The sequence below is a fragment of the Canis lupus genome, chromosome 15, assembly GCF_011100685.1.
Source record: "Canis lupus familiaris isolate Mischka breed German Shepherd chromosome 15, alternate assembly UU_Cfam_GSD_1.0, whole genome shotgun sequence".
Taxonomy (NCBI): domain Eukaryota; kingdom Metazoa; phylum Chordata; class Mammalia; order Carnivora; family Canidae; genus Canis; species Canis lupus.
The window spans coordinates 56,278,685-56,302,018 of NC_049236.1; the positions used below are offsets into that span (position 1 = coordinate 56,278,685).

At 39.2% G+C, this 23,334-nt stretch overlaps 1 protein-coding gene across 5 annotated transcripts in view; it reads left to right on the top strand.

Annotated features, from left to right (window-relative positions):
• FNIP2 (folliculin interacting protein 2) overlaps window positions 1-23,334 on the top strand; it is a 132,428-nt gene that overhangs the window by 53,508 nt on the left and 55,586 nt on the right. For 3 of the 5 annotated variants that reach the window (XM_038559116.1, XM_038559115.1, XM_038559114.1), the window contains 6 exons: window positions 14,173-14,299; window positions 17,524-17,655; window positions 20,246-20,346; window positions 20,454-20,525; window positions 22,333-22,433; window positions 22,620-22,709. In XM_038559116.1, coding sequence (XP_038415044.1) covers window positions 14,173-14,299; window positions 17,524-17,655; window positions 20,246-20,346; window positions 20,454-20,525; window positions 22,333-22,433; window positions 22,620-22,709 — 623 coding nt within the window. The remainder of the gene's footprint in view (window positions 1-14,172; window positions 14,300-17,523; window positions 17,656-20,245; window positions 20,347-20,453; window positions 20,526-22,332; window positions 22,434-22,619; window positions 22,710-23,334) is intronic. The other 2 variants (XM_038559118.1, XM_038559117.1) reach the window with 1 other exon arrangement.

Consider the following 23,334-nt stretch of genomic DNA (forward strand, 5'->3'; position numbering starts at 1 on the left):
ATCCAGATGCCCTCCAGTTTTCTTAAATCTTAACATTTTCCAGTTCTGCTTCACATATATAATTAAAAACAAAAGATCTAAAATGCTAGGGGAATACATGTTGCTTACTGCATAGTCCTTAATGGGCCCCGTCTTCTCCCTCTCTCTCTCTTCCAGAGGTAACCACATTCGGAATATTTGCCTCTCCGTATTATTAGTTTACTGGCCATGATATATTGATAAATAATACTGGATCACACATATTTAACATTATAGAACAAATATACCATACATATTATTTTGAAAATTTTTTATACAATTGTATGTTTTTGAGATTTATTCATATTCATATAATTCTAGTTTAGTAATTCTAAGTTAAGTATAGTATGCTACTATATTGATTAGTTTATTGATGAAAAATTAAATTTAAAAAATTTTTTGCTATTATATTCATGAGAGACACAGAGACAGAGACATAGGCAGAGGGAGAAGCAGGCTCCCCATGGGAAGCCTGATGCAAGACTTGATCCCAGGACCCCAGGATCATGACCTGAGCCAAAGGCAGATGCTCAACCACTGAGCCACCCAGATGCCCATAATTCTTACTATTATAAATAATTTTGCAGTGAATAGTATCACATTTATGTTTTTCTGCATATCTGCATGGATTTCCATTGGGTAGAATGGAATTATTAGGTTTTAGGATATATGAATCTTTGGGTTTGGTAGATAATCTCTCTCTTTAGTAGATATTTAAGCGGTTGCCTCAACTCCTTTCTCAACAGTAGTGCACGAATGTTCCCACTGCTCATCATCTTTGGGTGAGGTGGGAGTGGGAGTTGTACAGAAAATTTATCTTGTTTTCTTTTGAAACAGTTTTGTGGAGATGTAATTCATATACCACACAATCCACCCATCTAAAGTGTGTGTGTATTTCAGTACATTTTAGTGTCAGTACATTTTAGTGTATTCACAGAATTGTGCAGATGTCACCACAGTCCACTTCAGAACATTTTCATTACCCCTAGAAGACACTCAACACAAACTTTAACTGTCATTCCACAAATTTCCAATCTCCCTACCTCCAGCTCTAGTCAGCTACTAATTTATTGTTTCTGTACATTTGCCTATTCTGTACATTTTTCTATAAATGGGATCACACAATATATGATTCTTTGTGATTGACTTCTTTCATTTACCATGCTTTCAGGGTTCACCCATGTTCTACATGTATTAGTACATTATTCCTTTTTATTGCCAAATAAAATTCTATTGTATGGATGTGCCACGTTTTATTTATCCAGTGATGTACATGTGGTCCCCCACCACCACCTTTTGGCTATCATGAATAATGCTGCATAAATATTCCTGTACATGTTTTTGTGTAGACTCTTTTTTGGACAAAGAAATTACACTTTGGATGGCAGGAACAATAGGCGGAGGTCACAGATGTCTACCTGGTGCAGGTGGGTGAGAAAGCAGCAGGAGCTTTTTCTGCAGCCTCTTGGCTGCCATTGCTCAGAGCTTCCCCACTGTCTTCACTGTCATGTGACAGGCATGACAGTGTGTACGCTTCCTAACATTGGCTTCAGCCCCTCCCTGCAAGGGCCCATGGCCACTCACTTGCCTTTTTTGTGCATTAATAAATGTTCTGGCCTCTAACAGCATTTTACCTCAACTACCGACTCCCAGACCACTGGTCTCTCTCTCTCTCTCTCGCTCTCGCTCTCTCGCTCTCTCTGTCTCTCTCTCTCTCTGAAACAGCGATCCAGTGTTGCCTTTTGAAAGGCTTGTCTTCCCCACTCAATGGAGAGAGCATTTTCAGGCAAATTTATCAACTATCTGGGCCATAAATTTAAAAACCAAGCTTTGGCAGTGCTTGCTGGACAAGTTGTTGCCCTTCTTTTGCCTGCTTAATCACCATGCCTCTGCATGGCCTGAGTGGACTAGAAGATGTAGAAATTTATTTTAGAAATAATGGAAGGAAAAAACGACTTCTGATAAACTAATCTTGCTCTTTACCTGGGAAAACGGGATGTTCTTGTGAGTTTTGCTTTAAGGGTGAGAACTATTCTTCCTTTTTCTACTTTTAAAAATTCAATTTATATAAAGTAAAATTGTTTATATTTCTTTTGTGTAGAAGTAAGCAAATACAAATATGTATCCTTCCTTCTTACAGAAAAGGTAGCATGCTATACACAAGAATCTGCTCTTTGCTATTTGGACTTTCAGTATAATCTGGAGATCTTACAAATCTTGCTCTTTTTTTTTTTTTTTAAGATTTTATTTATTTATTCATGAGAGACACAGAGAGACAGAGACTTAGGCAGAGGGAGAAGTAGGCTCCTTGCAGGCTCCTCTCAGGGAGCTGGATACAGGACTTGATCCCAAGACCCTGAGATCAGGACCTAAGCCAAAGGCAGATTGCTTAACCAACTGAGCCACTGGTACCCAAGCTACTAATTTTTGGTGAACTTTTTAGAAAGCTTTGATAACGGTGGTTTATTTATTTATTTATTTTGGTTTTTACATAGTTTGTGGTCATTCATACCATATATGCAATTCTGTGTTCTGCCTTTTAGACTTAACATTATATATCATCAGTATTCTTATTTTTCAAATGTAACATGTTTTTATATCTCAGAAGGAAATGCAGAGGGATGTCCTGGAATGTAGAGAATGTTATCCTGACTTGTTTGCTACTGATATTAAGTATACAGTATACTTAGAATATATAGATAGTATAGCAGAATTGGAAGAGCAATTGTCACTTATTGGTTATAACTTTTTAAGAGTCTCCTAATTTCTGTATAAAACATGTAATACAAGCTCTCACAGGACATTTGTGAAGGTTAGCTCAAGTAAAGTAAATTCTGTAAAGCATTTGGCAAACTCTAAAATGTTAGGCAGTTGTTAGTGTGTGTGTGCTGTGTGTTTCTGATCAGTCTTCCCCTTCCTGTTTGCAAACATCAGACTTCTGACAGTGGTATCTCTAGGCTCTGTGAGATGATGCAGTAAAAAAAAAAAAAAAAAAAAAGGCAGTTATTTAATACGGTAGAAAGCAATTTGATACAGTACTAGAACAGTAATAAACTCAAAGGGCATAAATAGGTTTCATAAATGAAAAGAGGGGTTACATTTTCAGGGAGAAACTTGTCCTGTCCTTGGCAGAGTCAGAGGATAAAGAAGGGCAGGAAAATGTGGTATATGAATGCTGACAAGAAAGCTCAATAAATGTCATTGTCGAAGGCCAAACTACATATTTGAATCTAAATGCCTTGAATTCATTAAGGTGGTTTCCCTGTAGGAGTTCACCCACTGCCTCATGCTTCAGCTACCAAGAAGCTTTTTAAAGCAAACAGTAATTAAGGTTGTTTGTCTTAAGGCAATAATAGAATATGTGATGGGTTAAAAAAGGGGAGGGGAGGTTCTTATTGTATCCCTCAGTTTTATAATTTGTTTTTAATTTTTTGAGAGATACTATAGTCATATGGTTAAATATTCAAAAGGTACAGTCTTAGTACTTACAGCACACTTGCTGTGTGCCTGGCTCTGCATTAATCCACACACACTTATGAGGTAGGTGTTACTATCCCCATTTTGCAAATGAGATACAATGAGGTTAGGTAACTTCCCAAAGTCATGTAACTAGAAAGAGACAGATAAGGACTTATACCCAGGCTGTTTGGCTCCCGAGTCTACACTCTATGCTGTTTTGATAGATGTATGTTAATAGTTCTGGGGGTGCCTGGGTGGCTCAGTCAGTTGAACGTAAGACTCTTGGTTTTGGCTCAGGGCATGATCCTCAGGGTCGTGGGATCAAGCCCTGCATCTGGCTCTGTGCTGAGTGGGGAGTCTGCTGGAGATTCTCTCCCTCTGCCCCTCCCTCTGTACCCCAACCCCATGCTCTTTGTCTAAAAATAGATGAATAAATCCTTAGAAAACATAGTTCTAGACACAACCAGTTTTATAATTCATTATGTATCTTTCTAGAGATAGTCTATGCATGTATAATAAAATCCAGAGTTTTTTCTCCATTTTTCTTTTAAAAAATACATATGGTAGCATTCTGTGCACAATATTTTGTACTTCTACCTGTTAAAATGATGTCTTGGCTTATGATATAATTACAGAAGGATCTTTCTTATTTGTTGTTTTTATCTGCATCGTAAAAGGAATGGACCATAATATAACAATCTCATGTTGACAGTTTCTAGTCCTTTGCCATTCCAAACAATGCTTCAGTGAAAACCTTTAGGTACATAATCATTTTGAACCCATGGAAACTGATCTGTAGGATTAATTCCTACAAGTGGAATTGCTGGGTCAAAGAGTACGTGAGTATGTGTGTGTGTGTTTTTTCTTTTTTCTTTCCCCCTTATTTTGATTCTTGCCTCTGCCCCTTGGCCTGACCCTACAGTGCGGCTGTGACCACTCCTCCACATGCTCACCTATACCCATTTATTTTCTTTTTTTAAAAAGATTTTATTTATTTATTCATGAGAAACACAGAAAGTCAGAGACATAGTTAGAGGGAGAAGCAGGGATCCCTGGGTGGCGCAGCGGTTTGGCGCCTGCCTTTGGCCCAGGGCGTGATCCTGGAGATCCAGGATCGAATCCCACGTCAGGCTCCCGGTGCATGGAGCCTGCTTCTCCCTCTGCCTGTGTCTCTGCCTCTCTCTCTCTCTCTTTCTCTCTGTGACTATCATAAATAAATTAAAAAAAAAAAAAAAAAAAAAAAAAAAGAGGGAGAAGCATGTTTCCTGTGGGGTGCCTGATGCGGGACTCGATCCCAGGACCATGGGATCATGACCTGAACCAAAGGCAGATGCTCAATGACTGAGCCACCCAGGTGCCCCTATTCCTATTTATTTTAATGCTAATATTTTATAACCGAAGATAGGTATAGTTTCTCTTGATTTTGGCTTTGTGATTTTGCAAACAAAGAAAACCTTATGGAGAGAACCATGCTTTTGACCTTTGGAACCCTCTAGGAAAATAGAGTTATTACCTTATCTGTGTACAATTTAAATGATCTGGGATTAATATACAAGTCAATGTCTTAAATATTTATCTGTTATTAGTATATAATTCCCTTGGGTGAATGAGGGATGTGGGGAAATCTTACTTTCAGGAGAAGATATGACATCATGTTTTTTGCAAGTTAGCAGAGCCATTATGCATTTCAGTAATCCTGAAATACAGTAATGAATGTCTGCTGTTTTGGTTGTGCTGACAAGAGTATGGAAGAATTAGCTCAGTGAATATTGAATTAAAGCATGCATGAAGATGAACAACAAAGCTTTTTTTTTTTTTTTTTTTTTGTAATCTCTGCACCTACTCTGGGACTCAAACTCATGATCCTGAGATCAAGAGTCACATACTCTTCTGACTGAGCCAGTCAGGCATGCCCTGCCCCTTACTTTTTTTTTTTTTTAAGTACAGGTAGCTTCTAGTTTAAAGATGTTAGAACATGTAGTGCTCTTCTATGAATTAAAGGAACGATTTTGGAAAATATGAGCCATATTTAGAAATGCTGTGAGTTTTTAAAGAGACAAAGGGAAAACCTATTAATAATAACAACAAAATCTGGCAAAGCTAGCCAGGGGTAGCTTGTACAGATCCTAGTTGGTACAGTGGCATTGTCACCTGCCCCCTCAGTGTCCCTTTTGCCCCAAAAGAACTTGTACTTCTGGAGATTTTGTTAGCATCTTTTGGAAGTTCAATTGATTAAAGATGTATTTATATTAAAGAAGCATAGAGTGTAGAGTATATCTAGAAGGATTAAGGGATGCTGTGCTGTAATGTGGATTAATTCATTAAGATTGCTTTCTCTTAGTGCCTGGCTAGGGTCATCTAGTCTAGATTACACTGTATATACTTTATAGATGATTTGGAATGAGACCTTGAGGGGTGATTTTAGCCTCAACCCATCATTTTTATAGAGGAAGGAACACTGCACTACGGGATGAAGGAGTGTGACTGGGATTAGACAATAGATCCTGCCTGGAACTCAGGCATTCTGATGCCCAGTGCAGTGCTCTGTGGTTTTGTCAGTGCCATGCTGGCCCTGGGGTGGTAGGGGGTCAGGGATGGTGTCATGAAGATCACATGTGAACTTTACCTAACATGAGCCTGAACTCAGGAAAAAAGGAAGGAATTCTCCTTTTCTCAAACTCTGTACTTCCTAGTGCATGGTACATAGTACCCAAGTCTCAGTCTGTGTTGTGACTCATAGTGCTTTGCTTTTGCTGTGCAAACACATTATATAAAGACTTATGTGGTTTTAGCTTGTGACCCTTGCAATCATTTATAGTATTATTACAGTGGGAGGGAGAAACAAGTTCTGAGTTACAACCTACTTATAAACTTTGATGGTCCTCTTTTTAAGGGATTGGTTATATTTGGGTTAATGTTGGTGAACTTAATGTTACTTATTCCAGTCTTTTGACCTTCCCTAAGACATAGTAAGCATTACAATGGTCAACAGTCTTTTATCCTACAATTCTAAAATCCCTGAAAAGACTTTTGGAAATAACCTGAACTATTGTGAGGCTATGCATAGTTTCTGTCTAATAATCCACTCAGCATAAATATTCATAGCTTGGCCTGCTGTAATATTAATTTGTTTGGTTTTGGGTTTTGGTTATACCTAGACCCTGGAGGAGTATCGTATAATATGTGGTATGAACTTCTTTCTAAAATATGAAAAATTCCAAATTCTTAAACATCTGGCCCCAAAGATCTCAGTGAAGAGACTGTAGGTCTGAACTTACCTTTTACTTAGGTTTTGCAGGTTTAAGAGTACTTTCATACTCAGTGTCTGTTTTTCCTAACAATCTTGTGAGACAGAAAAGGCAGATAGATACACTTTGGGAAAGCTGAGCCCTGGAGAAGTGCTTTCCTGAAGTCACCTGGATTGAAAGTGGCAGGGCTAGAGTTAAAAGCTCTGTTTATTCTGGTAAATACCAGTTCATGTCCCAGGCATCACATCCTCTGTGACTTTCATCCATCCCTCACCCTTACGACGTGGACTTGACCTCTTCATCCTTTAAGTTCTATAAGCCATGTGGACATTAATCTTGGTATCTGTGACAGTGTAGGTTATTTAAGTGTTGTATGTTAGTCTTCCCATATCAGATTGTAAGTCTTTTGAGGTAGGAACTGGATCTAGTTAATTTCTATTTTTGGTATCTTTCATGGTACCTGGGTCAAGCCAGGTCCTAAAAGTGTGTGGAAGGAGTGAATACAGGAGTGTGCTCTGAGGCTCCTGTTACTTACAGTGCTCTTTCCATACTATGCTGCTGATTATAGGGATTATTATTTCATTCTACACAGTTCTTCTCCAAAGGGAGTAAAGATTTACGTCACCTACTTTATTAAAGACAAAATTGCCCCAATAGCCAGTAGAAATTTTGTTTGGTGAAATAACAGTGGGACACATTGATTTGGAATCATGTTTAAATTATATCTTTAGGCTAGCGTCATGTATTGAAGCTTCTGATGAGAGTTAGAATCTTTAAGTACCTTTTTACTATACTCTCAACCACAGAACGGCAGTTCAGTGGTGAATTTTTACATAGTGCCTCTGAAACTAAACTTGGCAAGTTGTGTGGCAAAGACTGTTTCAGTATAAAATAGGAACATCAACTAATTTGCAAATTACTTTTCCTGTTTGCTCTCTTCCTGAGAGTACTAACTCAGACAAAAAAAAAAAAAGATTCCAAATTTGTTACTGTCATCTATTTACATAATTTTTTTTCTTAAAATAAATAGCTTGTTACTGAGTGGGAGATAATGTACATTTGTGCTGACAGGGTGAACTCTGATTGCCATCTGAAATACAATTTTTTTCTTTTTCTCCATCCCTAGTCTTTCCTTATTTTTAGGTAAGAGTCATTAGGTCTTCCTCACTATTTGTGAACAAACCTTTTGAGAGGGTTTCTGTTTGTTTTAAGAAACTTTTTTTTGAGGGGAACCTGGATGGCTCAATCGGTTAATCATTAGCATCTGCCTTCTGGTCAGTTCATGATCCCTGAGCACTGGGATCAAGTCCCTGCTAAGCAGGGAGCCTGCTTCTCCCTTTCCCTTTGCCCCAACCCCTTGCTCAGGCGCATGCACGAGCCTTCTCTCTGAAAATAAATAAAATCTTTAAATGAAAAACAACATTTTTTGAGAAAGGAGAGGCGCAGTGAGAGTTGGTAGAAAAAAGAACATAAAATAGGATTTAAGAGGGCAGCCAGGTGGCTCAGTGGTTTAGCACTGCCTTCGGCCCAGGGTGTGATCCTGGAGATCCTGGATGGAGTCTCACATCAGACTCCCTGCATGGAGCCTGCTTCTCCCTCTGCCTGTGTCTCTGCCTCTCTCTGTCTCTCATGAATAAATAAATAAAATCTTTTTTAAAAAGTAGGATTTAAGAGTAAAATATCATCATAAATATAGTAAGTTTCATCAAAGCGGGAATTGTGATTTGTTCACTGCTGTATCCCAGCTCTTGGAAGGATGCTTGGCACACAATAGGTGTGTAGGGAGCTACTTGTGAAATGGATAGTATTGCCATTTTCTGTTGTAATTGTTATTGTTGGCTTTAATTCTACTTTTTGTTATTGTTTTAATTCTACTTTTTCTTGGACCATTGAAAGTTCCCTATCATACCTGACTAAACATTCACATTCTTGGGTCACAAGACTGCCCTGTAAACTCTTCTTGTGAACTTGTTTTTGAGTATATAGGGTTATTTCCTTGTGTGAGAGCAAAGAGGAAAAGCATTTCTGAAGTATTCATTTTTCACAGATCATGTGTCACGTGAGCATACTCAAGCCCACTTCTAGCCTGACTCTCATAAAGTGCAAAGGACCAATTAAACACCAGCACTAGAACTGGTCTTGGAGGACATTGCAAGTCCTGCAACTACTTCTCTTGTCCTTACAGCCATGACTCCTTGAAACCCTGGGTATACAAATCACTACCACCATTCTGTTTGCTCTGAAAATGGTTTTCTCCAACAGCTTTAGTTCTCTTAAAGCACAGGTCGATCACATTCTTCCTAACTTCTTCAGTTCAAATATTGCTGCTTCTGGGATTTTTTTTTCCTTTTTTTCCTTTTATGGCCTTTTTTTCCCCCTCTTGCTTTCTATATTCTTTCTATATTCTTTCATGCCCTTTTATTTTCATGTAGTTTCCTATATAATTGTGTCTTCCAGAGTTTAAATTCTTTCAGAATAAGGATTTATCCAGTTCTTATTTATTGTATCCCCCGAGTGCCAGCCTTCTTTGGGTTTCCTTGGCTTGTAGCAACATAACTCCACAATCTGTCACCACCTTCCTTCTGTCTGTGTCCAGATTTCCCTCCTCTTACGAGGACACTAGTCATTGGATCAAGCTCATCCTAATCTAGTATGATTTCATCTTAACTTGATTACATCTGCAAAGACTCTGTTTCCAAGCAAGGTCATATTCACAGGTACCGGGGATTAGGAATTGAGGGGAATTGGGGGACACAACCCACAACACGTGGTTATATATTTTTTAAAGAGATTCTACTTTTTGTACTTAACTCATTTTGAACTGCTGCCTGTCACCTTTCAGGTAAGTAATTTAGACTTTGGTCACTTTCTTCCTGCTCTTGATGAGTAGTTCCAGAAATAAGATCTAGTTTCAGTTCCAGGCAGATTTTAGCATCATGGAATCTTAAAACTGAAAAGGGCCCATCCAAGTCCTTTTGTTTCAATTTTACAGTGAGAAAAGGTAGATAGCCATGGCCATAGCGTAGAAAATCATCCCGGGGCCAGTGTTCTGTCCTTGTTTCCAACCAAAGCAAAGAAATGAGGTAGTTCTGATTAGAATAAATGTCTTTCAAACAGGTATCTCAAGGCAAAAGCCCAAAGCTTATTTTTTCATACCTGTTTGAGTCATGCAGAGTTGCCCTCAGTAAAATACCAGGAACCATGGTTGGTGCTCATAGAAGCCCCACAATAACTTGGTTGAATGTTGAAGGGAATGCGGACACACAGAAGATACACGTGGCATGTGATTATGACTAACCGAAGCCCTGTTTATGGAGAACCGTAGGGGAAAGAGCTGACGGTGCCCTGGGAGATTTCCATGGATTATCTCCTTTAATCTTCACACCAGGCCCCACAAGTGCTGCTTGAGGAGATGTGATCAAGGCTGTCACACTGGTGGAGGCAGAGCTGAGGTTTGATTCCAGGCCTGTTTTATTCTGAAGCACTCAGTTAATCTCCTTTGTCCTGCCCATATTTTCTTTATCAAATTACTCAACTGTAATTTCCTCTGCTAATATTAGTGATGACAGCTGACAAGATTTTAATTAGGTATTAAATAAGACAATATTCATTCAGAAGGGGAGTGGGGTTTGCCTTATATTTTATAAAACATAGCTTTTAAAGGTATTTGGGTCAAAAAATTAGACAATCTAACATATATACTTTCCCTTTTCATATCTTTTATTTCCATTCTTTTAAAATTGAGAAATAGCATGAAACATTGAATAAGGTGATATGATCATTATTAAATCTCAGCTGCTCTAGTCAGGCTGTCCTCAGTTTGATATTTGAGTCATGGTTACTCCTCAAAAATAAGGAGTGAACGAGTTGCTTAATAAATTAAAAAGCTATCTTGGCAAAGTGTATTTGGGCAAAAGAGATTGAACAAGAAAAAAAGACAATAAAATCCTCTTTGCTTTCTCACTTTTGATAACATTAGCCTATGTACTAGGTATTAATAATTTGAGAGGCTATTTTTTTTGAAGATTTTTTTTTAAGTACTCTATATACCCCAGTGTAGGGCTTGAATTTACGACCCCAAGATCAAGATTTGCATACACTACTGACTGAGCTAGCCAGGTTCCCCACAGTCATTATTAATGACTTTGTATAATTTTAAAATGCAGTGGTTTGGGGCACAATCATCAGGACTTTTTGGTTGTAAGTGATAAAAAACTAACTCCAGGATAGTGCTCTCAGGAGCAGGTGGCTTTGATACCCAATGGAATCTTTCTCATTCCATTGCTCACCTCTACTTTCTTCCACATTGGCTTCATTTTCAGAGATAAGTTCTCATAATGGCAAAAAAAAAAAAAAAAAGAAGAAGAAGCACCATCAACTCCAGGGTTATAACTTGCCAGCTGAGCAGCTGAGTTTGGGGACTGGCTTTCACAGCCTAGCTGGGAATAATGTCATGTGTGATTGGCCGGGCATGGATCATGGACTACCTCTGGACAGAGAGTAGGGAGAAAATTATTTCCAAGATAAACTTGTCATGTTGTTATCAAAATCAGGAGGAGGGGATGCTAGGCATGGTCCCTTAGAACATAGGTTGCTATAAGATGGTACAACCTGAACTTTATTTTTATTTTTGGTGCTGGGGTTTAAGAAAACTAATCTCCTACCTTGAAAGAATATGTTCAATATTAACTACCACTGCCTGAAAGAGGAAAGAGCCAATAATGCACAGTTTGTGGTTGGGCTACCAGACACTGTATCAGTTTTTTTAAAAAAATTGTACCATTGGGATGCCTGGGTGGCTCAGTGGTTGAGTGTCTGCCTTCAGCCCAGGGCGTGATCCCAAGGTCCTGGGATTGACTCCCGCATCAGGCTCCCCTGCCTGCAGGGAGCCTGCTTCTCCCTCGGCCTGTGTCTCTGCCTCTCTCTGTATCTCTCATGAATAAATAGATAAAATCTTTGAAAAAAAAAATACTCCCATTGTGCCGATGAAGAAAGGGAATCCAGATGTGTCTGACTGCACTGTAGTCAACTATCTTAATTTTACAGTTTGCTTTTGTTAGTCTACTTACCTTCTCTCTGTCATCTGTACCTTGGGAGCTCCTCCTCCCCCAGCTTTCTCGAAGCAGGTAGCACTCCCTTTGCCTCTGGCACCATTGCATCTCACCACTAAGTCTTACCAGTTCTGCCCCCTGAACATACCTCCAGTGTCTGTTTTCTTTCCTCTACCTCCGTAGCTGTCCCTCTAACCTTCCTGACGAAGGGCCTCAACTCTGATAGTAAATTATGTCTGGCTGCCTTGCTTCCAATCTTGATGATCTCCACCCCCGTTTTGCTTGGAGGAGCCAGGTTGAATTTTTTAAAAGTATAGACCTGAACTTATTATCAGCCTTTGTTCCTCTTGACTTCTCATTGCACTTAGGGTGTGATCTTGGCTCCTGCCTTTTTCCCTGCCTGCTTCGTGAACTCTGCTTCTCTGGCTTTTTTTTTTTTTCCCTTTCTCTTTTACGTCAGTGTTATGTCTTTCCATGTCCTTCCCTCCTATCTTGTTTTCATTCTCATTCTTTATTTCTTGAACTCTTCTTCAAGTCCTGTTTAAATGTCATTCTTTAAATCCTCTGCTTTTTGTTTTTTATTAAAGTGAGCTGTACACTCATCATGGGGCTTGATCTCAAGCCCCCAAGATCAAGAGTCACATGTTCTACCAACTAAGCCAGCCAGATGCCTGCTTCACTTCCTTTAAAAAAAAAAAAAAAAAAAATTTATTCATGAGAGACACAGAGAGAGAGACGCAGAGACACAGGCAGAAGGAGAAGCAGGCTCCATGCAGGGAGTCTGATGTGGGACTTGATCCCGGGTCCTGGGATCATGACCTGAACCGAAGGCAGGGGCTCAACCATTGAGCCACCCAGGCGTCCCTCACTTCCCTGAATCCTTAGGGATTTCCCTGCTCCTTAGATCTGAAAATATGAGACTCCTTTACTTTTTCTTTTTGTACTATGATAATATGTCGTTACACATATCGTTATTATTAGTCCAGTGTTTCCCACTAAACCACATTCTCCATGAGGGCAAGGATCAGTCTGTTTAGTTAACTGCTGAATATTTAGCATCTGGACCACAGTGTCTGAATCATAGTAGGCACTCAAATATGTGTGGAGTGAATTAACAGGCTAATAACTAAAGATATCCAAAGCAGTGCATTTTATATTTATTTATTCATTTTTAAAGCTTTTTAAAAGTAGGCAGTGGGCCCGTCATGGGGCTTGACTGCATGACCCAGAGATCAGGAGTCACACGCTGTACCAACTGAGCTAGCCACACACCCCAAAGCAGTGCATTTTAAATGATTACCCTTCTTAGAGTTCTTGCATTCTCATTTCATCTATTACTCAAGAACAAACCTATGTTTAGAGCAGTTTTATCCCAGCAACTTTTGGTTTGCTCAGGAATGCTAAAGGACAAAAAATTAGTCGAGTAAATTTAAAGTTCTAATTGACTCTAGTAAGCAATTCATGAATGGGGCAGCTCTGAAGAGTTGTACAGGATGGATGGTTTTTACAGGAAGGAGGATGGAGCAAGGAGTTAATAGGAAAAAAAGAAAGGATTGTTTCAGACTAGGTCATTTTCCCTTAGGGGGAAGGATAAGGGTCTTAATCATGCAAATTACCTCATCTTCTCTTAGGCTTGGAGAAGGCCCATGTGACAGATTACCTCATGTTGGTTAGAAAATTCCTGACTGGTTAAGACCATTTCTGTGGGAGGTTAAAACTAGGGTTTTAGGTATTAGTCCTGGTTTGACGACATGCTTAAGAGACACCATTTTGGGCTTGTGGTTTTCTTTTTAAGGAATAAACCATGCTTCCTTTATTGTTGTTGTTGTTAGCAATTCAGATTCTGTACAGTGATATACTTGGTTTTCAAAACTTCTGTATCAGAGCCAGCTATAATAGAGGAAAATTCTAAATTTTAGGATATGTGATTTCACTCAATTTTACCTGAGCCTGGGTGGGTGGGAGAGGAAGAGAGCAGGCCCCACTAACTTGCTCCAAATCATTCCCTGACCAATTACACAGAAGTTTGAACACTCCTATACATCAGGTGTGCCATCCTCAGAATTAGGCATCCAGATTTAGCTTTCTCTACACTTCCTTGTGATTTTTGGTTGCTATCTTTGTCCAAAGCTGCTTTGGAAAGAGATGCTTTCTCCCCAGTGATTTATTATTTATAGCCATCTTCCCAGCCTTTGTCGTGGACATTTGGCAATATTTGTATGGCCCATATGAGCCCTCAGATGAGGCTTTTTGCCCCTGGGTGTGAAGGGGTCATTAGCTCTGCACACTTGTGACCTTCTGATGCACATAGGTACATTGGCTGGGAAACTTAGCTCTCCATGATCATTTCAAGTGTTGTGGATAATATAGCTTCTTTCCTCCTTTTTAATCCACAGTTGGTCATGTTCGGAGTTTGACCTGAATGAGATCCGCCTGATTGTTTACCAGGACTGTGAAAGGAGAGGCAGACAAGTCTTGTTTGATTCTAAAGCCGTTCACAAGATTGAAGAGGTGGCAACTCAGGTACGAAATGCAGATTTACTTTCATCTTTTATATTTGTGATGTTAACCATATCTCTGAGCAATTGTTTATTAATTCATAATCTTTGCTTTGGGCTTTATTGTACGGTATCATTAATGGTTCAGAAGAAACATAAACAAGGCTCTCCACCACCCTGCGCTACTACATTTGTATTCTTATTAATATACACAGGTGAAACTAACTGTTAGCAAGGAATCATGACCGATGCTCACAGTGTATTGAAAATATTACTAGGGGGAAATTTGCTGGTAAGTTGCAATTCAGTAGATTTGGATGCCAAACATGTGTAATAGGAAAACTGAGAACTCTGAAATGTTAGCCTAAAGGGAAGTTAATAGCTCATTCTGTCCAGTATTTCTCATAGATAGTAAGAGGTATTACATTGCACTGGGTTAAACAAAATTAAATAGCTTTCCTTACTATAGGGCTTCAGTATGCTAACTACACTTTCATCTTCAAAAGGGAGTGCTTCCCAAACCCCTCTGTCAAATGAAGCTTTATTTATTTCCTTTGTTAGTGGAAAGCAGGTTAATGGTGGTGATGTCCTGGGGTGGGGCATGTGGGGGGAATCTGAGATGGGTAAAGTGAGGATATAGCAGCCCTTGATCCCTTAAAGCCAGAACAGGAAAGGTAAGGTCGTGTGTCCGGGTGAGGAGTAGAATCCGGTCCTCCCTGAGTCTTCTGGATGTCAGCTCAGGGTACTTCTAAGGTGTTGCCTTTGGACTTTTCATTCTTCTCATGTTTAATACTTTGCTATCTATACTGCCCGAATTCTGGCAGCTCATTGAATGTGTAGCTAAGTAAATGAATAGTTTATATCATGGTCTTTGTTTCATCAGGGCCGAGGGCCTGTTTTCCTGCTTTTGATAAAGATCATTTTTTCAGGAAGGAAGTATTTGGTTAAAGGCAGTTTAGCGGGGTAGATTCCATAATGCTTTAAAGTGGAAGTTGGCCAGGTAGCTAATCATTACAGTAGTTGTTGGGCTTGTTAGGTTAGGAGGGGAGTGGGGTGGGGAAGGGATCTCTCAGGTGATTCACCTGTAGGCTTTAATAAGTAGATTTGTATCAAAGTTTAGGTGAGCCAGCACTTGACCCTTTGGTGGACAGGACGTGGTTTCCCCTCGATTGCCCACATCATTTCCTGTTTCCCTGAAGGCCTTGCACAGATAGTTTAGTTGGAACACCCACACACCATCACTAGGGCTCCTAATGGTGGTAACGGATGGAGGGAAAAAAATCTCCCTGGTTTTCAAAAGGAACTGGAATTTTGGTATATCAGAGCAGTGATAATGCTGGAGTCTGGAAGTACTCATTTAATTGAAAAGGCAAAAAAAAAAAAAAAAAAAAAAAGAAAGAAAGAAAAGGCAGCTGAGTCCAGAGAGGTTTGTAACTTGCCCAAGGCTAAAAAAAAAAAAAAAAAAAAAAAAGACGGTGCTCTACTCACCGTACCAGGTACTATCTCCAATTATAGATTGTTCAGTGTGTTGTACCCCAGCCAGAAGGCCTAGCAGTCTGTGAGGCAGGTGTAGACTTAGTGTCACCTTAGGCTCTCTGAAGAACTGTGTTTCTGGTTTAAGTGGTATTAAGTAACAGCTAGATCTGAAGAGGGTGTTGAAGGAGTGGAGTGCCCGATACCTGGGAACAGCCCAGTACAACTTTGGATGCTGATGGCTGCTAGAGTGGCTGGTATGGACCAGCACAGTTTGTGTGTTTGGTACATTCTTCTTTTTTTTTTTTTTTTAAAAGATTTTATTTATTCATGACAGAGGGGGGGGGCAGGCAGAGGGAGAAGCAGAGAGAGAGAGAGAGAGAGAGAGAAAGAGGCAGGCAGAGAGAGAAGCAGTCTCCGTGTAGGAGCCTGACATGGGACTCGATCTTGGGGCTCCAGGATCACACCCCGGGCTGAAGGCAGTGCTAAATGCTGGGCCACTGGGGCTGCCCTTTTCCTTACATTCTTTCCCCATTTTCAGCCCCCCACTCCCTTGGCAAACACAAAACATCATGAGTTTGTATCAAGCACATGACTGCAGGCATTTGCATTAGACCACCAGTGTGACTGTCACATTGGAGATTAGATAAGCTGCAGTTGCATTCATGTTTTTCCAAGCAAATGCTGCACACAAAAAAGCAAGTAAGACTTGGACAGAACAGAAACAACTTATCAGAGATGGCACAGGATGCTTCTGTAGGGAGTAGTATATTTTGTTGTAGGAGGAAGGGAAAAAATAATGAAGGTGTATCTTTATACCTTTATGTCACAAAATTAACAGTGAACCCTATTTATGAATATATAGTAGATAATCTTTTATTACCCCTAACCTTTAAGGATCACTTTTCCATCACATGATGTAAAATTCATAGGAGCTCCTATTTCAGAGTTTTGGTTCATCTTTCACAAACTCGACCTCATGATTTTCTCTCCTGTTACCTTTAAAGGAGTGCTACAAGGGGTGTGTCATTAAAAATACTAACCCACAAAAAAAAATAAAAATAAAAAAAAATAAAAATAAAAATACTAACCCACACTCTCCAGATTAGTCATTTTGCTTTCTTACTTAGTTCCATTTGCCTGGTAAAATTTTAAATTTGAAGCATTGTCTTTCTCCATATCAATTTTATAGATGATGACTCTCCGCAGTATTAACAGATCCTCTAATAACCCGATCAGAGTTATTAGAGGATCAGATCCTCTAATAACTGATCAGATCTCACTGATGATTTCAAGATATGAATTGAAATATAAATAACAGTTGAATTGCTTAAGGTGAATAGTCATACTACATAACTCCCTTCTTATGTCCAGTTATCTTTCTTCAGTGTGCCTCCCTCCCAGATATTATATAGACTCTCAGGAGCTACATTTTTGTCCTCATCAAGAAGGAGAAAAAAGCTTCTGGTTTTCTGTGCAATTTAGGTATGATGTAACAGTGGTTTAAAAAAGAAATTCCCAGGGCACTTGGGTGGCTCAGTCTATTAAGTATCTGCCTCTTGCTCAGGTCTTGATCCCAGAGTCCTGGGACTGAGTCCCCGATCTGGCTCCCTGCTTAGGTTGGAGCCTGCTTCTTCTCCCTGTGTGCTCTCTCCTTCTGTGCTGTCTCTCAAATAAATAAAATCTTTAAAAAAAAAAAAAAATTCCCAGTGAAGAGCGTGCAGAGGAAGCCTGATACACTTAGCAATATCTTATCTTGCCTCTCTGTCACCCCAGAAAACAGAGGATGTCCCTATTAAACTGTCAGCCAAGTGCTGTCAGGGCAGTGGCGGCGGCAGCAGCGTCTCTTCCCATAGTTCTTCCGGGGGATCTCTACAACATGCTAAGGAGCAGCTCCCAAAGTACCAGGTAAAACCATCCTTGTCGTGTACGACACTCCCTGGGGCCGAAGTCACTATAATTTCTCCGCAGGGCAGAGTACCTGCTTGAGGCTTTTACTCCAGGAACATAAACATAAGTATACAAAAGTATACAAAAATGTGCTCTTAAATGTTTCATGTCAGTGCTGTTTGCACACTTTGGCTTTTGTCTCAATAAAAACTATGATTGAGTCAAGGTGACCCAGTATAATACATACTGAATGAGGAAGAAATAGTGTGAATGAGGTTAAACCCTTTTGTTTTGCTTCCTTTGTTGCCAGAACCTATTTAAAAAGCATGGATTTTCCAGTTTTGTTATAAGAATTGTAAGGATTCTGGGAATGTATATGGGCATCTTAAAAAAAAAATAACATTTGCCAGTAGGAGGAAGAGAATCTTCTTTAGGAGAAGAAAGAAAGGGATATAGTGTGAGTGTGAGGGATACAGAGCTGGTGGCGTGTGTGTGTGTGTGTGTGTGTGTGTGTAAAACAGTAGAGGATAGAGATTAGGGTTATTGAAAAACACTGGCTAACTAGACATAAGGGAAGAAATGTTTCATAAATACCAAAGAGCAAGAGGGTGTAAACTGATGGAGAATGTATCGTGGTTTTTTTTGTTTTTTTTTTTTTTTTTGACTCATGGAATTTTCCATGTTGCTAGAACAGCAAAGCCAGGTAAATTGCCAGCAGCCACTGGTCTATGAAACTTTGTTAATTTTGTGTTCAGGATTTGTGCCATGAGCTTGCCTTTATTTCACAGTACTCCTGGATCTCAAGGCAGTATGTGATTAAAAAAGTATACAGTGAAGTTTTCAGCTAGTTGAGAATTACAATTGGCATGTAGACCTTGTACCCCAAGAAAAGATTATAAAATGGAGGTGGTGGGTGGAGGTTATTAATAAAAAATGTGAAAGACAGTTGGTTTCTGTCTGCATGTAGTGAGAAGAGGTTGGCGTGAGCTATAACCAGAGGAGCCTAGTTAAACAAGGCTGAAAGATTTATTTTCTTTTTCCTCCTCTGCAAACATGTGTAAGTAGGTGTGTATATGCGTTAGTGTGTGCATGTACTAGTGTGTATACGCGTGTATGTTTGTGGATTTGGAGTTTAAAGATTGAAAAGATAATGTTAAGAACAATGCCCATGTTTTTGCTTGGGTGGAAAGCATACTAGCAGAGAATCTGGGGCCGAATGGGCTGGGTCACAGAGAAATAGTTGTTTTTTCTTGGTCAGGCTGTGCTGGGGTGCCTGTGGCATACTAGCTTGGTTGACATTCATATTTATCATGTTCATCAGTGTGTCATGAGCATTTAGAATAGGTGGCTCGAACCTTATATCCAAATGCATTCATTCACATAACAATATATTATTATATATTATATATAAAACATGTTATAGGGATCCCTGGGTGGCTTAGCGGTTTGGCGCCTTCCTTTGGCCCAGGGCGTGATCCTGGAGTCCCAGGATCGAGTCCCGCGTCGGGCTCCTGGCATGGAGCCTGCTTCTCCCTCTGTATGTGTCTCTGCCTCTCTCTCTCTCTCTCAATGTCTATCATGAATAAATAAATAAATCTTAAAAAAAAAAACATGTTATATTACCACACCTGTGCAGTGATAATGTATTATTACGATATGTGAATGAATGCATTTGGATGTAGGATTCTAGAATTCAGGGAGTGGTCTGAGTTTAGAGATAAAAATTTGGGAGGTATTCCTGTGTAAAGAATAACCAAAATCCTAAGAGTGGTTCAGAATGCAGACGGTGAGGAGGAGTGCCCTCTGAGGAACAACCTTGTTCAAGGGATGGTCATAGAAGAGATTCAGAAAGGAGGGTAAATAAGAACATCAACTATGGTAAAAGATGTTTAAGAAGGTAAACTGGAAAGTGCATTGGATTTGACAGGATGGTAGAGGCCATCACTAGAACAATTTGAGGAGATGATCCTGCAGTAGGTTAGCAAATGAGACTTGGGAAAGTTGGAGGTAGCTCAGGCCACCCTTTTAGATGACAAAAGGGACAAGAAAAACTGGTCAGAAGCTAGAAGGGTCAAATATTTTTGAGATATTTATTGGTAAAACTTGTGAGGTGTCAGACCATCTGTTACTTTTTGGACCCTCACAAAATCCTCCCTGTGCCAATTGGCATCTTTACTCAACACTGTTGATTATTTAGGTGAATAATCCTGAATTGTGTTTCTTTTCAGGATGTATTTTTGGTACCAAGAGAAGAGTTAGCCTGTTTTTAGTTTTCACAACTTAGTCTCTTTCTCTAGAGTTGATAAATGGAGAAAATGAAAAACCTTCGTTTTTCATAACAAAACTAAAAATGACCCCTACTGAGACACTGGGATCCTGTACAAAGATATTGTGCATAAAGATGAAATCATGAACATAAGTAATAATTTTGGGGAAAAACAGGCAATCACTATTGATTAAGACTGTAAAATGACGAGTTTCTGCTTTGAGAAAGAGTTATAGTTACCCACGACACTAAAGACAGGCCCATAGGTTAATTTTCTGTTGCACTGCACATCATGTTGCACCACATATTAACTTTGATTTTGGTTTCTTTCATGTGTGGTAGTACACAAGACCAGCTTCCGATGTCAACATGCTAGGGGAAATGATGTTTGGCTCGGTTGCAATGAGTTATAAGGGCTCTACCTTAAAGATACACTATATACGGTAAGTTTGGGCTTCTTTTTCTACTAGTTCTGAGAAATGGAATGGTGATACTGGCTTTTTACTTCAAAAATACATTTCTCCTTTTTTTTTTTTTTTTTCCCTTCCAGTTCTCCTCCACAACTGATGATTAGTAAGGTGTTCTCTGCTAGAATGGGCAGCTTCTGTGGGAGTACAAATAAGTAAGCCTGGGATTTTATACCTGTCTTTCCCCCTCTACCCTATTTTTTAAAGTGGCTGTTTCTGGATAGAGTAGTTCTTCAAGGGCTATAAGTTCTTTTGAAATGAAAAGTGGGAAGAGTCCACATTAACAAAGGGATTTTAAAAGTGGCTATCTTCCTGTACATGATAAGTATGAAAAGGCCTTTTGACTTTATCAGGTGGCCTTAAATACAAATAAATGACTATTTCCCAACATTATTTTATCTTTAAAAAAAGACAAACTTGTTGCTTGCTTACTTTGTCAATTTATTTCTAAAGGAATGAGATGCATAGGGAGTTTCTCCAGGCTGCTAGGCATATGTATGGCAGGATGGGTCATGTGTGCTCACCATCTATTCAGCTGACAGTATAGCCTCCGTGATTGGTTGGGATTGGGCCATGCACTATTCTGATCTTTACTCCCAAGTTTTTTTCCTTCTCTAATTTTATACTTCTTTGTTGACTAAGAATACTGGTGTGTCTAACTTAATTCTCATTCTGCTACATTTGTTCGTATATTTTGAATTTTTCAAGCAGAAATATTTCATATGCTTCATTTTTGAGTAAACCAAACATTTGTTATACTTTGATAAGTTTGAAGGAAGTTTGTTATAAATTAAAGGGGTATTCTTAGGGGTCAAATGAAGGCTGTTCTTTTTTTATAATCCTGGGAAATTAAAAATATTTTCCTTTGTTGATTTGGGTACCACTAAGTAAGTCTGCGTACTCTTCAACAACATAATGAATTTAACTTGTTTGAGCATTTAACATTGGGCTGGCATGACTTAAGGTAGTATGGGAATTGATGTTTTTTCTTTTCTTTTTAAATATTTTACTTGCTTATTCATGAGACACACACAGATAGAGAGGCAGAGACATAGGCAGAGAGAGAGAAGCAGACTCCATGCAGGGAGCCCGATGTGGGACTCGATCCTGGAACTCCAGGATCACACCTTGGGCTGAAGGCAGACACTCAACTGCTGAGCCACCCAGGCGTCCCCTGATATTTTTTTCCTTGTGAGATATTCTTTTTCAGACTCTTTGATTATTATACTTATTCCCTATAATAGAATATCGAGCTCAGATTTAAATTAAAATTATTTTGGCCATCTTATGCCGTATTATCCTCAAAGTCTTGATATTTATTTCACTGACTAATAAATCAGGTAAATTGTTAAAATCTGCTTCTCTCACATTTGTGTTTATGAGTAATTCTAACTTTTTAGATGTGAAGTCAATTTCTTATAGGAATCGTAATTCTGTTATATCTTCCTCCTGAAAAAAGTTACCAAATTGCTTATAGATGTTAACTAAGAGTTAAAATGAATTTCATTTTGAAAGTTTACAGTGGGATTACCCTTGAAATTAATGGCAACATCTTGGGTATCAGTTACTAAAGCACAATTTGGGAATGAAAAGCAGTATCCCAGCCGTTAATCACCAAAGCAAAATTTGTAGGTGTCTCATTATATAACGTGAAACTGTTAGGGAAGCATTGTTTAGTTTTATAGGTTGGGCTGCCTCCAAAAAGTTTTTCTTGTTGGACTGCCTCCAAAAAGTTTTTCTTGTCTTTTCTGCCAACAAATTCCCCTAAAGTTTGATTTCCTTTGCTAGATGTGAAACTTTATTCATTTATAAAGACAAGTCTGGGTAACTGGTTAGATGTCTATGTTTTGAGAGTTTATTAGAAAACGGCTTTATTTGTCTCTTGATTTTTTTTTTCTCTCTCTCTCTCTCTCTCTCTCTCTCTCTCTCTCTGTCTTCCTTCCTTCCCCTCTCCGGATTTAGCTTGCAAGACAGCTTTGAATACATCCACCAAGATCCTAATTTGGGAAAACTGAACACAAATCAGAATAATTTGGGTCCTTGTCGTACTGGAAGTAACCTAGGTAAAATCAGCCACGTAACTGGGCTCTTTCTTTCTGAATATCACTATTGTGGGTGTGTGTTTTGCTTTATTTGAGTTTGTTGTGTTGTTTTGGTTTTTTGTTTTTTTTTTTTTGCATCACCTTTAATCTGTGTTTATTTTTGTTTGTGTACTTTGTTTGCCCTCTTGTGTGTGTTTCTGTCTCTAGGTCTGCTGCAAGCATGCAGCAGCAAACTGCTGCAGGGCGTAGCTGAAGGAGGACCTCTCCGGCTCACCCGGAGTGCTTCTTTCTTTGCAGGTTTGTGTGGAATGCTGAGTACAGTGTGACCCACACACATATTAATAAGAAGTCCTGTGCAGGTTCTTAGAAAAAAAATCCTATTTGGTGCCTCTTTAGAAATCCAAGGGGCTCTTGAGATATTAGTTTCAAATTTAGCCAAGTTCATGGTATTTTGAAAATTCCACCAAAGAACCTCTGTTGTAAATGTCTTTGCTAATACCCCAGCGTAAGCTGATTTTGATCTGAAATGAGCCCTTAGTGTTTCTAAGAGGATTATATTTTCTGATTTTCCTGGGCCTCTTCTGCTGCTCTGAACTGTTTCCCTTTCCCATGGTATACTTTTATCCATTTATTCACCTGCATCCTTACCTGCACAGAGTTTCTTTCAAAAGTCACCCTAATAAGAGCATGGAAGACCTCTCTTTCTCTCTACTCCCCCACCCCTCCTCATTTCTCTCTCTTTTTCTGTCTAGCATTTAAGTAGTTTAAACATAGTTTCTAGGTTCTTTACAGGTATAATAATAATCTTGGTCTTTCTGGGTAGGTAAATTCTGAGATTTAACTGGCCTTGCTAGTAAAGCTGTTGAATGTCTGTTGTAGTCTGGCATGATTAACAAGTGTGGGGAATCTTCACTACTAACAT